Source organism: Echinococcus granulosus (assembly GCF_000524195.1).
Source record: "Echinococcus granulosus chromosome Unknown EG_S00117, whole genome shotgun sequence".
NCBI lineage: Eukaryota > Metazoa > Platyhelminthes > Cestoda > Cyclophyllidea > Taeniidae > Echinococcus > Echinococcus granulosus.
This window is the reverse complement of record NW_020170497.1, coordinates 37,072-53,271: the sequence shown is the minus strand read 5'-3', so window position 1 is coordinate 53,271 and position 16,200 is coordinate 37,072. Positions and strand designations below refer to the sequence as shown.

Sequence of the window (16,200 nt, the reverse complement as noted above, 5' to 3'; positions counted from 1 at the left end):
TATATATATATATATATATATATATATATATATATAAGAAATCGAAAGTGAAAAATGTTGCTATCATTTGATCAAGTTAATGGACCACGACAGTGTCCTCTTTGAAGTCCGTGCATTTTCATGCATTTGCGCGTATTGAGGGCGAAACTCTTGTTGATCTTCAACTCAAATATAGCTAATGATCTGCTGCACTCGTGTAACTCTGGAGGAGTTTGTTTGACTTCCAGACAACAAGGATATCTGCAACCCATCAATTTTGATATGAGATTACCAAGCCTACATCAAATCGTGGGGTTATGATCCCGCGACAGGTCGTTATGTCGGTTGCGTCCACGGTGGATGCAGAGGCAATACAAACCGCTTTAAAACAATGAATGAATGCAGCCATACCTGTGCTAATACGTCCATGAAGAAGAAAAACTAAATTTACTCTGATCAAAAAATAGCTTTTATTTTACATCCTTTCCAAATGACACTAAATGAACCTCAATTCAGCACAAACTTATCTATCTTTGTCGATCCGGCTTCGTTTTAGAGGTATTGGCATTTCCCTGTCCTTTTAGCGGGTAGTGGGGCTTATTCAGATACACCTAGACTGACAAAGCAATTCCATTTGTTGGTTTAAACACAGCACGTAATAAACAGCACTATGGTGATGAACTAGAGCAAGGAGACACTTGGCATTGCGTCCAATGGCAGTGTTTGACCACCACATCATTGTTAAAGGTGGCTGGATATGTTTGCTCATAAGATCCCAGTTTTTTACTCTAGGTAAGATGCAATGCACGCTCACAATCGGAGCAAAGCTGGGTGAAAGACACTTCCTTAGTTATCCTGATCAAACTTTATATAAAATTGGCATAAAAGGCAACCTTCTTAATGGCCGTAACATTCTCTTTCTTAGGCTCGTTTCAAAGGCCGGTCAACTTCAATTACCCTCAACCAAGGTGATGTGGACTTTTAAGTAAATCAGCCTTATCTAATTCATGCCCTCTGCGGGTTTGCTAATGAAGAACATGCGTTAAAAGGTCGGACATAAGGATAGCCTGCCTTCCTGACCTTCCCTCATACGTCAACACGGTGAACTCCTTAAAGTTTGCAGTCAGTAAGCTGTGTACCAATCACGCATTGCTTTATTTACAAAACTGACTTATTTGGTGCCACAAATGCTACTTTACTGTGATTGCAGTTGCAAGTGATGCATAAATTCTTGAAAAGGTATATTTATAGGTAGAAAACCCTGTTTGTAAATAGGTGTTAGCGTCCATAATTTGTGTTGCAGAAGTTGATTTCACAGTAGCTGGCACTAGCTAACCCATTCAAAGCACGAAATCTTCTGTCGCCTTCACGAAGTATTAGCGGCCTGAAACCTGCTTATTCTTAAGTTGTTGTAAGGCAAATTCGACAGCGCCTGCCCGGACCAAGCTACTTAAAGGCTTGTAAGTAGCATCAGCATCTGAAGTGTTATGAGTAGAAAAAGCAAATTTACTGAGTAATTAGGGGAATGAAGCTTAAGCAGTCCTTAAACCTTCTTATTTAGCTGCAGATAACCTGTTCGCCATCATCCTAACACCTACCAGTTACGATCTGAGTGAAGTTTGGTAGCTGGGTATGCCAAAGAGAAAAACAAGTTAGTTTGATTAAACACTGCATATAAGAAATAGTGACAATCTTCTGCCCCATCCACACGTCTGTTGCAGAGCCTAAGTAATGCCTGGAAGGTGGCTCTGGTATAGGGAGCGCATTAGCACATCTGAACTACAGTAGTACTCCCCCCACGTTCGGAAATTAGCCAGCGTGAGCTAACCCTATGCAGGAGCACATGATCGCCTTCACAAACGCTTGCATTCTCTGTTGTCATTGAAAGCTGCGCATTCTGTGCTACTTTATCGTAGAATCAGACAATTCGTCTACCAATTTCTACAGAAATATCAACCGAATGCGTGAGTTAAGATTGTCATACGCAGAATTGTCACAGACATCTTCGCGCATTATCACTGTCAAACTAGTACTAGAAGTCTTAATCACGCACCCTATTCGTGTTGCTGTTAGTGTTGGTTTTTGCATTCGTGTTCCTGCACATGACCCTGATCCGGGCACGCCCCTCTCTGCTTCCTGAGGTCATCATTGAAGGCGCCTAAATGGATCCTAGAGTAGCTCACCTCCACGCTTGTGCTCTAGCACTCACTGCTGTGTTTTTCCCACCACACTTACCTTTTTACGCTTATAAGATGGGATGGGAAGGAATAGGAGATTTAGACTTGGCCTCACTAGGTGAAAAAAAGCCTCCGTTTAAGGTACAAAAGGATGGAATGAGAAAAGGTAGAAGCACAGATCTTCTTGTCGAAACAATGCAGGAGTTTATACGACTGACAAAATTTGTGCAATATTTCATGGAGGATGGCAAATAAACAACAATGGCGTGCAGAAATCAGATGTGTGACCTTGGTCAGCGTCAAATTTTTTAAAGTCGCTTAACAGAACGAGGTACTAAACTCCACAAATCCAACCACTGCCCTTCTGGTACTCACCTATTTATTATGTATCTATGCGATATTCGTCCATCCATCTATCCATTAACCCACTCCTTACCCAAGCATTCATTAGTACCCCTACCCACCATGCCATTAGTTGTCGTGTGTAGGCGGCGTGAATGTGAACCTGCCACTGAAACTGGTTGAATTCGGCCACTGCTTAGCACACACCCCGAGATGGGAGACGAGCCTACCACTGCATACCTAAAAAGGCTTCCTATTGGTCTACTGTGGCTCCTATTATGTGTACGTAATCATCCCCGCTCCAGACAGACTGATGAGAGGCTTCCTGGGAATATAATTGGCATTGACTTCACAGTTTAGAGTTACACGTTTGTCCACCCATCTAAGTACACTATAGGGGACATAAATGAAGACTTCAAATCCTCAAGTGGTTGTTTAGGAGGCAAGAAGGCAATTTATGAGACGAGCTTCTTTGCATTTAACAGACCACACAACCCATTTTGATGGCGATACTTGGGTCAAGTATGAGAAAGCACCTTATTAAAATACTATAACAGATAAATGTAGACACTTGGGCGCTAGGATGAGTACGTGGTGAGTCCAGATTGTGGGAGAATTCGCCCACATTGGGTTACGCTGATGGCAACCCAACAGTGAGGAACAAGCACTTTCCTCATTATATGGGTCTATTTGTTTGTTCCACAGTTTCACCTCATTTGTATTCATAAATTGGGAAAAAATCGTAGAAATTTAGACTTTGGCGGAAAAGCGCAAATTTAGGCGTCAAAGAAGAGGGCCTCGGATCTATCTTGTTGGAGTGTGGAGAAGCTCAACACAAAGGCCCATTAAAAGCCACGTCAATGCTCAACTGCAACCCCGGATAAGGATTCTGCGTAAAGACCAGAAGTAAAGTGGTTAGGTTATGGTGAATAGACTGGTAGGGCCAACGTTTGGTTACTGTCAAACATGTCATCACTTCAGTTTGTTTGGCTCGGTTGGGTTTGGGGGCAAAGACATTGGCATCACCTTTGCTGTCAGCATGCAACTTTATGTACTAGGCATCTTCCCTTTGTCCGCTGATGTACTCTTAATCCAACGCACATTCAAGAGCGCGCTACTCAGGCCACAAAGTGAGGAGTGACTGCCGGTGTCTTGAAAAGGTTTAGACTAAAATATGGGACAACATCGAATGATTTTATAAGCAGGCACTGATCGCCAATTCATGTTTTCTTGATTATTTTAGGCGCATCTCAAATGCCACTGATGCCATTCATATTTGCCAGTGTTCAGCAAAACTATGGGCAACAATCTACGAACTTCGAATAAAATTGATGTAATGTGTCGGGCTTTCAGGCGTCAAGAATATCTGCATCATTCCAATCGACGTGGAGCCCTTCCAATCCCGCATCAAGGTGTGGAGCTTCCTGCACCACGAGAGCCTTAGATCATTGCTCCATTTTTTTGGATCTACTCCTTCGTTTCTAATTTATACTCTATGTATCACGTCCATCTTCTTCGCCTCTTCATTTTACCACTTAAGATGCGGCTTGGTAACAATGGCTTCTCCCCCATAGTTTCCAGCTTTTTCGCCAATAGAGATGACGATCTGTGGCTCATGCATTGAACTCCACCACTGCATGACAGACATGCAATCTGATCAGTAATTTTGCCTGCGAATTGTCCCATTTTTCGATGTTCCTACGAATCATAAGGGAGTTATTTTCCTCCAAATGCATCCTCGACGCAAGACGGAGTGTCTGATATATTTGAATAAAATATAATAAAACTGTATTTGCCAATTTGAATGAAGTCATCTCTTGCATTCCATGCTTGAAATTAGTTAAAGTTAGTTGTTTCATGCAAGGGAACCAGTTTGTCTTGCGTTGCCTCACTTTATGTGACAAAACCTCAGTCCAACTCACCTTACCCCACCTTGCCTTGTCTTGCCAGGTTAGGGGACATGACCAAGGGTACATTGTATCACATCGAGTGCCACAGGAGATTTGCTACCATATAATACATCGTAACCGACTTTCCGCGCGAAATTCTCTCTGATTTGAGGCCTCGAATTTGGTCTCTATCCTTCACCCATAAACTTGAGTGGAAGAACAATCTGCTTAGTGTTCAATAACCACCTTCCGACCTAATCGAATGTCACCGAACCATCCCACATGCACTTACACACGTGTTGAATTTTCTTTTCAATTTCGACACTGAAAGTAAAGGTACAATGGCTGAAGGAGAAAAATCCCTCATCTTTGAACGAATTGCCACACAATTGCTGTGACGTGCCAATAACCACGTGATATATTTCCCTACTGGTGAGAACTAACCTCCCAAAATGGCCTATCGAAGCGAGATATGAAATGATTAAAAAGAAATTATGCATAGCTTCCCCTGTCTTGTTTAACAGCCATCATTGCAACATGTTTCTATCTCTTTTAAGCCTCATTGTTAGCTCTGCGTTTTCTACTGCAACCGTGATAACAAAACAAATCAAATGGATGGTTCAAACTAAGTTCATGACACGTGACACTCGCTATTGTTTACCATGGCATGTTTTCACTTTCAACGGAGCAGTAAACTGCATCCACTTGTTACTACGTGGTCCTTGAATGACCTTCAGTGTTTACTGTGAGTGTATCATTTGGTGCTGCATCTCCACCAAATGTTCGAAGTAAAAATAAACGCAAATCGGATCAGCTTCTTTCAACCACATTTATACCCTTTCCAATCCTACCCTATGATACGTCATGACATGGCTTGATGTGGCAAGATATGGAGGCACGAAAATAGTGTAGCAAGGCGTCGCAAAAAACGCAATAGCTTTGCAGGTCACCTCATTTAGTAGCCACATTAGGCTGTTTTATTACTTCACCTTTTCAGGATAACAATTGGACATAGATTCAGTGTTTTAACCTCGGTTTATCTGTTAGTCAGCATAACTAATCATCCAGCCAACGAAAAACATGGTAGAACATCCGACAGGTATGTGTGCAAACCTGAGAACTTGCTGTGATGAGCCACATGAAAAGAGAACACCGCATATGCCTACCAACCTTATTTATGAAGTCGCACTGAGACAGCTAACAATCCTTTCAGCTAAAAGGATCAATTTAGTCCTAGTCCGCAATGGTCAATGGCAACTTACCTAACAGCATCACACATTGCTTATTCAGAGAGATTTTTTTCTCTATCGGCTCCGCCCTAATAACCAAAACGAGAGGCTCTGTATATCATTCCGCAAGGTGACGTTCAAGCTCTCCTCCGGTGATTCGTCAAACCGCAAAGATGGATATGAGTAAAGATTGGACGAGATGTTTACAAGCACGACCCTTTCTACTCAGTATACTTCCATCATCCTGCCATTTCCTTTCGACTTGACACTAGTGCAATCATGCATCAAAATCAAATAGCATTTGTGTAAGGTACTTTAGCCTAACCTCGTGACTTGCATTGCAAACCATGGCCTAGAACTACCAACCGCATCCCCTAAGACCTGTTTACTTGACCCAATCAAATAAGCACTGGAGGATTACATATAAAAGGGGAAGTGTGCATTGACAACAAACCGAATGAAAACAATACCAGTTTGCGTGGACAATGATCGCCCTTTTGCCTCTCCTGCTACTTTGTGTTGCCAACCTCAGCCAAGGTAAGTGAACAGCTATTCCTGTGTGCTGTTGATCCTTTCGCTATTCTCCTCCACACCTACTTCAAGTGAAGTGACGTTTGGACCCACTATACATTAACTACACTGTGAGACCAACCCTGATTCTGTAGTAGTATTTTCAAAAGGAGGAGTACGTTGCTGCCCGAAATATGAGAAAATTCGCCTATATTTGATTGATTACTTATGATTAAAAACAGTACCTTGTTTAATGTCCTTTCGCTCCCATGGATTCACTGGTATCTCTGTAATTCTTAAGTGAATGCAGTGGAATATGGCTGCAATTCAGGCGAAGAGGATGTCTGCAACCTACCAATGAGAACTGGACCCTGCCTAGCCTACTTCAGAGTGTGGGGCTATAATCGCGCATTGGATCGATGTGAGAGCTTCATCTACGGTGGTTGTGGAGGCAACGCTAACCGTTTCAAAGAAAAGAAGGAATGCGAGCGTGCTTGTGTTAAAAATTTGCACTTATAGAACCATAAACTTCTCTCTGATCATATTGTAGCTAAAAAATACTTGCCCTTCTGTTGACACTAAATAAAGGCACCTAAATTTACCAAAAGATATTCGTAATTTTTGGCACCAATCGAGACATGGAAGTCCAAAGAGGGAGGCCGTCAAATAAGACGTATCATTTTCATTAACACCCCTACGGGTAAACAGCGTGGTTGCGTAAGAAATCAGCACTTTATCCTCAATCACTGAGAAAATTGAGCCAACTTGAAGTCTTCATGTGTTACATCTGCTTGACTACTTCCACTCAATCGTGAGTGTTAAAGGTGCTTCTCTAATACCGCTGACACCGCTTCGACTGTTGATACTACCCATTTACATTTCTGCAAAATTCAAGTGACTGTGATGCAATTTTATTGGCTACCAGGCAATACGGCGATCCGCCACAGTCCAATTTTACCCAGACCATTCATGCCAATGTAAATTAATAGGGGTCTACTTCAAAATCACATCACATTCTGTGCATTTTACTGCCGACGGCTGCGGTAGTAAAATATCTGGAATACTGAAGTTCATGTTGACTGAGGCAATATGTACGGACGAGGCTCGCGTTGGGTCACCCAACTTCTTCTATCGTCAGTCATCGCAATATAACAGAACATGGCAATACATCAGCTAAGAAATGATCAAGCAAAGCGAAACACCAGACAGTCCTCAGAATTGTCATCAAGTGGAGTGGCTCAGCCAGAACAACATTCGACACCTAGTGAAACCTTGGCACACAAAGGGAATGATGCAACTCCATCAAAGGCAGGAATTCTGCCTTAGGTCGATTTGTACTAAGAGGTGAATAAAAACGGCGTAGTCCATGACGATTTGGGATGGGATGGACCTGCCACGGCGTCCATAGTAGACGAGTATGCCACCTTTAGATCTATATGATCAACGCACCTAAAGACCCCTACTCTGGCCATGGTAAAGAGAGACATAAGTCAACTACCTACTGTTGAAAGTCCACGCAGAGAGCACTACATGTGGCTATTCACGATATGGCAATTGCATTACCACTGGAGCACAACAAAGTGTCCTAATGATTGGGTGGGTGAGGATAGATAAGTAGGTGGATGGTTATGCTAGTGGGTAGGAAAACGAATTGTAATGTGGAAGGATGGATGGGTGGATAGATGGATACGGGAATAATGAAATGTCCTACCTCGTTTTCATTTACTCCCTTAGAAATTAACAAGATGACAAAACTTAATCATCTTATTTCTGCATGCCGAATTCATCCATTTACTATCTACCACGAAACATTGCACAACTTGTGACAGTAGTGTAGGACACTGCATTGTTTAGCCAAGTAGATTCATTACCTATCGCCTTCAAGAGATGACATTCAATCCTGCGTCAGGAATTGCTATACCTCACCAAGAGCACACTTTCTTTTAAGATTGCTACATGTATCGCTTATTATGGATAAAGTGTATAAACCGCACTTCAAAAGCCCTACTTTCTTGATCCAACAAAACAAACACTCGCGAATTGTGTATATAAGGGGAAGGGTGCTTTTACACAAAGCAAGGTGACTGCTCCACTGCATCGCAATGACCAAGCTCGCACTTCTAGCTCTCATGCTGTTCTGTGTTGCCAGTCTCAGTCAAGGTGAGTGGACAACTTCTCTTGTGTCCTGTGTGTCGTTTTGTTTGTCTTCACTTTGCCGCCATCCAGTAAAGTGTTCATTGGACTCACCAATCACCACTCAAGTCTAGACATGACGGCGTGATATCAGCTTCCTTTGTTGGGACGTATGCGCATATGCACTCGTACATATGCTTTGAAATGTCAGGCTTGCAGGGATGTCAGTGCTTCATTACAATATCAACAGAAAAGTTTAGCCTTCTCTTTTCTAATACCTATCTACTTTTCACTTTAAACCCCTACTCTTTACTTTCAGCCTTGAGAATGTAGCTTAAGGAGGCGCATGAGGTACTTCATCATCCATGGTGTATGTCGTGCTGACAGCCTGATAAGCTAATTGATACAAAACGGTATAGACGAATCAGTAGACTGGGTACTTGCCATTTTGGTGGAGATTGCTGGAGCAGATATGGAAGAAGAACTTAGTCGCTGACATGTAACCGACACCAAAGAAAGAGATGGTAGTAGGAAGCGTACGCGGTAAGCCCGAAATGTGGAGGGATTAGCCCGCCTTTGGTTAAGTTCTGCGGATCCATGACAATGCTTTGTATGATGTCTGCCTACTTCCACGCATTGGTCAATATTTCAGGTGCATCTGCCACACCGGTAACACTACGCATGGTTTTCGAGGTTTAACACAAATATGAATATTAACCTGTGAAGTTCGGATAAAATTGGTTTGGCTTTTAGGTAAGGAGGATATCTGCAGCCTACCCATTCGGGTAGGAATCTGCCGATTCCGCATCAGTGTTTGGGGCTTTGATCCCAACAAAGGTCAATGTGTCAATTTTCTCTACAGTGGATGCATGGGCAACGCCAATCGCTTCGTAGATCGGAGGGCCTGCGAACGCGCCTGTCTTAAATCTTCATCATCGAACAAGCACTAACTTCTCTCTAATCAAAGCATAACTTGCTAAATGCATGCCTCCCATTGTCGCTAATTCAATAAACCTGAATTTATGAGACGTTTTCCTTCCTTTTCCATTTGGTCTAGTTTCTATCGTACTATCATTTATCTCTGCCCTGCCAAAGTGTAGCAGGTGTGGGGATTCACTGGTTGTTTTGGGTTGACCATGTAGCAGATGAGACTTTGTGGTGAAGCGAAGGAGGGAGGCACTTCGCCCCGAGGCCCAAGAGAGACCTACATAACTACTACATTATTGGGGGTCGGTAGAAGTGGTAGTGTTTATAGAAAGCCTAGTTATCTGCTCGAGGTAATATCGAATGCCTGCTCAGAAGCAGAGTGGAGAAGAGTGATGTGTCAAAACATTTACTCATCAGTCTGTTAGGCACCAGAATGTCATTCTCCTCCGAATGCCACCTCCACACCATGCCGGACAGCTGACGCATCCCAAATGAGCAAGGATAAACACGAGGTAGCCAATTTAAATGAAGTCATCTCTAATGTGCCTAACGCTAGAGCAAGAGTTTGAAAAGAATTAAAAGGTGTCCATACACTTATTCAACGAATCTACTTTGCCTCACTTCATGTTCCAACTCCTCATCTCATCTCACCGGACACCACTTCACCTTGCATTGCTTTCCCATGCTCGAGCGCATACTCAACAGTACATTGTACCAAATTTTTCTTACAGGAGTACCGCTATCATAAGATATATTGTAACCAACTATCTGCGAAAAATCCGCCCTGTTTCGAAGCCTCGAATTGGGATTTCACGTGTCACCCATGACTGTAACTGGGTGAGCAATCAGCTTGGAGTAGAATGGTCACCTCCCACCCTAAGCAAATATCACCAAATCATCCACTGGAAGCATAGGCAGAAGTGGTAATTCCCTTTCATTCTCAACACTGGAGGTGGAGATATAATGGCTGTGGGAGAGTAATCAATCGCATTTATACAATTTTCTTAGGTATCATAGGGATGTGTCAATGCTAACTAGTAATATTTCATAACTGGTAAGAATTGAGTATCCGGAAAGGCCTACCAAAGCGAGATCTAAGATCTTTGCAAGAGCTAAGGCACATGACTTCTCCTATCCAGTCTAAATGCCATAATGGGAGGCTTTACACTGCAAATGGCACTCCTGTCATCGTTTATCTTAGCATATTTTCACTTGGAATGGGATAGTAAACTACATCTAATGGATGCGCTTTGGTCCACTAATGGCGACTACCCTTTACTAGGGTTGGACTATTTATTGCCGCCATGAGTTGCGTAGTCTCCAAATACTATGCAGTCATTATTATCACACTCTTCTGCCACTTTGAAAGTCATTTTGTATTTTTTACAAAAATAAATGTAAATTGGTTTAGTCCCTTTTGAGCCCGATTTGCACTCATCCCTCCCTATCATACGGCATGAAGTGAAACTTGATCACGTCATTTTGCCAGCCTATTAGCCACTTAGCCAACCAACAAGACCAATCATTCAACAGCACATGAAACAAGAGGCACGACGAAGCGGCTACATTCAATTTGATATCTCTAACATGTCACAGTGATACTTTGGGGTTCTGCTGACTTTTCAACAGTCGCGGCATGCGGCGGAGGGAGGACAAATTTCTGCGAAACACGCAGTTTTTGGTGTTGCACTTTCAAAAGGCAAACAGGCGGCGACCGACATGGAAGATGACTTGCTGCTCTCGTGGACAAATAACCAACGTCTTCAAAGTTTACACTGAATCTCGTTTGAAGTGTTTCCGTCTACCCCTTCATTTTTCAAGTTAGAACAGAGCATTTATCCTGTTTAAACACAATTTGACAGGTGGGCGTGTCAGAAGCGTTGGCTTTACACAAAGCCGTATTTTCACCGTCGATGGGGATGCCGCACAGCGTTGGTCATGAAAATTATGTGTGACCCTCCCTGAGTTGAGTCTTAAATACAGATGGTTCCTAATTTGTCAGTTCCATTTACTTAAAAGGGGTTGTTTCCACTAGTTGCTCTCAAATGTTACCTCGTCAAACCACGGCGTCGCATCGTTGATCGCTAATGTCACCATCGGTCACTGGTTGTTTAAATGAATCGTATGGTGTACTTGTGACAAAAAATGAATACAGAGGAAGCGTGGTTGGATAACTGCAACTATATCCTAGTGCTCTACGTACCCCTGTAATCAGGCCACTTCCACGGCTCTATATCTGGTAGCTTCAGCAGGAGGCACTCCAGCATGCCTATGGTAGCAACGCCAGTGAGTGACAACAGTGGTGAAACCAACACTCTTACCCGTACCTTGGTAATCAGGCTGTTTTCACAAAATGGTATATTTTAGAACTTTTTAATTTGAACAGTTTCGGGTTATTTTATCCTTAAACACTTCTAACTTTTTAGTGGAAAATAAGAAAAGGTGGCAAAGAGCTCGCTTGTGACGCATATTTTCCTCATTTACCGCTTCCATATCACACGAAAAATAGACAAGTGGGTGCGACTTGAATTTGCCCGAATCGCACACCAGTTTTGTGTTTTGAGCTGCCAACTACTCCTGTCTGTGTATGAGACAGCAGTGCTCAGCATAAGGACTAGGAAGAAACACTAAATGGAGTTGTTGATTTCATACATGCCAATATTGGGGCTGGTAATCAGTCCTTTGGGGCTCAACATCTGGAAAGAATTGACTTGCATCACAAATATTTTCCTCACCAATTAGAATGTCTCTCCACATAGCACGCATATTTCTAAACTCAAAAGTCAACTGTTTGGTGTGAAAATGCTGATTGACAAATTCGGACTCAGCACAGTGGAATAAGTGGAGTTCTTGTACACCAGACTGCATCATGTAGGAATTTGTGCGGCGATTTCACCTCGCTCCCATTAGGCCTAATGGTGAATATGATGAATTAAATTCTCCAGTCTTTCATGAAGCGGTTTTCTAGCAATGCGTTCGGTGAGGTGTTTGGTCGAAGCACAGCGCATAAATCTGCCACTGGTGGGTCCACGTGTCCGACTTTCGTTTGTCATCGATGTGTCAGTCTCAATAGTTATGTGTGACGCAAAGGACGAAAGAAACGACGACTGAGAGACGAATGATCAAGGTGTATGTCGAAGGTGGAACACTAGAAATGACTACGACGACTCTGACTTACACTTCATTCACCCCAATCTAAACTATTTCAACTAGATGAGCCAGTGAGCCGCGACTGCCAATCCGCTTGAAATGAGCACGAAGAAGCCCAGACATCGACAAGTCGTATAGCCCCAAGTAAAACGAAACAAGCTCAGGGGGTGAGGTTGTTCAAACTTTCGTGGCATTTAAGCAGAAAGACTGAGCTTTTTCCAACCACCAACATGAACTGCTTGCTATATTTATAGATGGATAAGTGATTTAACAACTGATAAAATGTGAGAGTTGGGTTGATACACACATCCACGTAGCTAAAAAATGCATTATCACCTGGCGATCAACGTACAAATGCACACACACACTCACATCGATGTCGGATTCGTGCATGAGAAAGCCCCGATGCATGCGACTGATATCTTACTGCCATCATCATCACCATCATCATCATCACTTAGGAGCATCAAATGCGGAATTAGCCTAGGGTTGTGAACAAGAAAACACTGGTAGGGTTAGTGGTGGTTGAGAGGAAGAAAACCCGATGGGTAAAAATCATTAATGCCTGGAAAAACTGCGTCTTCACCGGGCACCGAGACATCACAAGCTGCCTTCATTGCCTCAGTATCGTCAATGCATTTGATAGCCTTCTTGAGCATTCTTGAAAGCCATACCGCCACATCTTGATGGGATTTGCTTTACGGAATAACTCAGTTCAAGTGGATTTTGTGGTTAGAGAACAGTTACACGATTATGCCAAATTTGTTTTCTTTCTGTGATGCACTACAGCCAAGTACTCTTGAATAACCCAACTTTGGTGGAATTCGGCAAGCCGACGACTTGTCTACTTTAGCTTCCTCTTCGTTACTCACAGTTGTGCACAAAAGAGAACAGCACTTCAGAAATGGAATCCTTGTAAAGTGTGAAGTACAGCATCACAGAATGCAACCGGAAACATAAATATTGCGTCAACTTTCCATCATGGATAATAAAATAGCAAACATTAGTCATCATGCTTATCCTATACCTACTATTTCTTGAGTATTTTTTAACACTACCATTTATTTAGTCAGTAGCTATAATTTGCGTCCTTTTAAAAATAATTTTATACCTTATTGAGCTGTGTCTAAAAGAGTGTCTACGTGCAGGTGAAATGATTATACCAACCCCTATGTGCAACTTTTCATAGTAGCGCACATCTCCTTTCGCATAGACAGCATTTTCGCTTGCTTCAAATGCAAAATCACTTTGACTCTGCACTACGCATCTCATCGCATCACATCACACCTCAGCACAATACACCACACCGCCTCACTGCACAGCTTGTCACATCAATCCACTTAACTCGACTAAAACACCGCAAGTGACTGAATGCTTGAAAACAGGTCAATAAAGTGTTAGTTTGAATCACACAACTCTATTATACACAATGTCACTGTCTACCACAGGCCTTATGAAATACCTCGTTGTCTGAAGGCTGAGGGAGAATTGGAAGCGCCTACATCGTGAGCAACTACTTAAAATATTAGGCCTCTAATTCTCCATGAAGCTTACTGTAGGAGGTAAATTGAGAAGACATATTTTGTCACAAGAGGAGAAACCGGAGTTGCTTTGCTTGATTACTCAAATCATATGCTTTGTAACCACACGAGTGCCCATCCGTGTGCCACCAATGTGTGGAGTAACCAACAATGTCACCACGGTGAAGTCTTGTTTATCCAAGAATTTAGACCATCGGTTCGCCTGAAAGTCAATAAATTCACCTACACTCACCCGAATTCGCAAATGAGTCACCATAGCTGTTTCTAATTTTAGTAATTAGTCACTTTAGAAAACTAGTTAATTACTTACATTTAACGTCAAATAAATGTATTCACCACTCAACCCATTTTCAACAGTGAGATCATGCACTGGTTACAGATGGTTTCCAACTCTGCAGTCATCGAAATGTTATTCAGCACAAAATGAGGTGATGAGATGACCCACCTAGAGAGTTAGCGGAACAATTAGTGAGTCTACAGAGGTCCGTGCGTTGTTCGTTTTAATCTAGCCTCTTGGATGGCTTTTCAAATTGGTCCGCGACGCAGCAATCATTGATGCATATGGATATCTACTGGTGTCAAGTATATCGTCACAAGTCATCCAGCATCTCTTTATGATGGCAAGCATTTGAACTGCAAAATAAAAGAGAAAGAAACTTCTTGCCAAAACATTTCAGAGTATCATACGAATGACAAAATATGTCATGATTCACAATGAGAAGCAAGTAAAGGTAAATAAAGTGCAGAAATCTTACGATTGGCATAAAAAATTGCGATTTTGCATGCACCCAGGAGACGAGGACTGAACAAGAGCCCCACCCAAACACCCACTTCTCTACGTTCTAGAATATTCAGATATTAGGCATTTCTAACAATGGAACTTGTAAGCACTCAAATAAGGAGGTGCATTTGGGTTTTCACACACGTCATCGCCTGAGCACTTTAACTAATCAGAACATCATCTTGTAGGAAAGTCAGCACTGGTGATTTCTAGTGCCGACTTGTCGTCATTGTGATCCAAGACTTAACCCACCGAACCGACGCCTTGGTATATATGTTGGGTTATCCCAGATCTCTTCCGCCATTTGGAGGTCGCATCGCTTTCTGGAAGGTGTCCATAAGTGCACCCAATGATAGGGTAACGTGTTAAGCTGCTGATTCCTCAGTTTATCACAGTTGCATTTAGTTATGATGCCTCATGCAGTGCTCTTTTCAATTTCAGCAACGAATAAGACCTTACTGCATTTGAGTCAAATCCAGTTGACAAGCTGCTAATCATGTCTTGGACAATCATCACGGATGGAGATGGCATTGGCAGTTGTGAGTCTCACCCAGATTTGCGGTTCATGAACATTGGAGACGTTGTCCGATCTGGGTGCCATCGATTTGTTGACCGAGAGCGGCTTACTTTGCATTATTACTGCAACTAGTGCTTCATGGTTTGGTATGGAAGCGTCCGTTGCAGTTCTGTCAGTAGAAACCTGTCCAAGACATCAGCAGTCACCTCTCCTTTCGTAATTTCGGTGGTGCTCACTTGACTGTATCGACATGGGAGTGGAGAACAGGGGAGACAGAACAATGGTGGCATACTGACAGAGGTGGTGATGCAACCATTTTTACCTCCAAACCTAACTAAGGCAGACTAAACGAAATTGATGACAAGCTTGACGTTGATCAAACGTTGGCTCCGTTAAGCTCATCATTGTCGCCTAATCAAGCTATTTTTGATAGTTGCACCAAAGTCAAATTTGGGGCAGCTGTCATTTGTTGATGCGGCTTCAATAGGTCCTTGTGTTGGGCTTCTTCACAGCCTCTGTATGATGAAGCAGACGCCTTACTCCTAGACACTTAGATTCGCCACTTATCCACTGTAATCACAATTTCCAAATTCTTCTCACCTCAGAAACGCAAATTAAATGGAGCTATGAAGTCAAAAAATGGCGAAATGTGGCGCAATTTTAGGCATGCCAATAATGTAACCAAATGAGGGGTATTCTTTCACATTTCGTGTGTAACACGTACCCCATCTAGGATTGAGAACAGATCCTACTTATAATTAAAACTGACAACTTTCAAGCCTGTACTTAACTTACCTGTACTTTTCAGCAAAATACTTGAATCTAACTTTGTGATGCATATCTATTATCATGACTTGAATCTAGACTCCACTTCACAGGACTTGTTCTCTTGAGCCAATCAAATAAGCACTCGTAGACTGCGTATATAATGGGAGGGTTGCTTTCACACAAAGCGAGTTGACTACACCACCGACTGACGATGACCAAGCTCCTTCTTCCAGCTCTCATGTTGCTTTGTGTTGTCT

The 16,200-nt window shown here is 42.5% G+C and overlaps 3 protein-coding genes across 3 annotated transcripts; 2 read left to right on the top strand and 1 right to left on the bottom strand. All coding sequences in view use genetic code 11, as the record gives it.

The window, feature by feature from the left end:
- Nucleotides 1-6,101: 6,101 nt before the first annotated feature.
- On the top strand, nt 6,102-6,645 carry EGR_08721 (Venom basic protease inhibitor 2; the record flags this gene model as incomplete). Its single annotated transcript, XM_024497970.1, has 2 exons — nt 6,102-6,153; nt 6,458-6,645. 2 exons carry the CDS (start codon nt 6,102-6,104, stop codon nt 6,643-6,645), a joined length of 240 nt encoding a protein of 79 aa, XP_024347603.1.
- Nucleotides 6,646-8,228: 1,583 nt separating this feature from the next.
- On the top strand, nt 8,229-9,209 carry EGR_08720 (Collagen alpha-3(VI) chain; the record flags this gene model as incomplete). Its single annotated transcript, XM_024497969.1, has 2 exons — nt 8,229-8,286; nt 9,013-9,209. The coding sequence occupies 2 exons, from the start codon at nt 8,229-8,231 to the stop codon at nt 9,207-9,209; spliced, it is 255 nt and encodes an 84-aa protein (XP_024347602.1).
- A 1,266-nt stretch (nt 9,210-10,475) lies between these two features.
- On the bottom strand, nt 10,476-16,026 carry EGR_08719 (hypothetical protein; the record flags this gene model as incomplete). The annotated part of the gene is made up of 4 exons (XM_024497968.1): nt 10,476-10,630; nt 12,764-12,819; nt 13,084-13,248; nt 15,971-16,026. 4 exons carry the CDS (start codon nt 16,024-16,026, stop codon nt 10,476-10,478), a joined length of 432 nt encoding a protein of 143 aa, XP_024347601.1.
- Nucleotides 16,027-16,200: the final 174 nt, after the last annotated feature.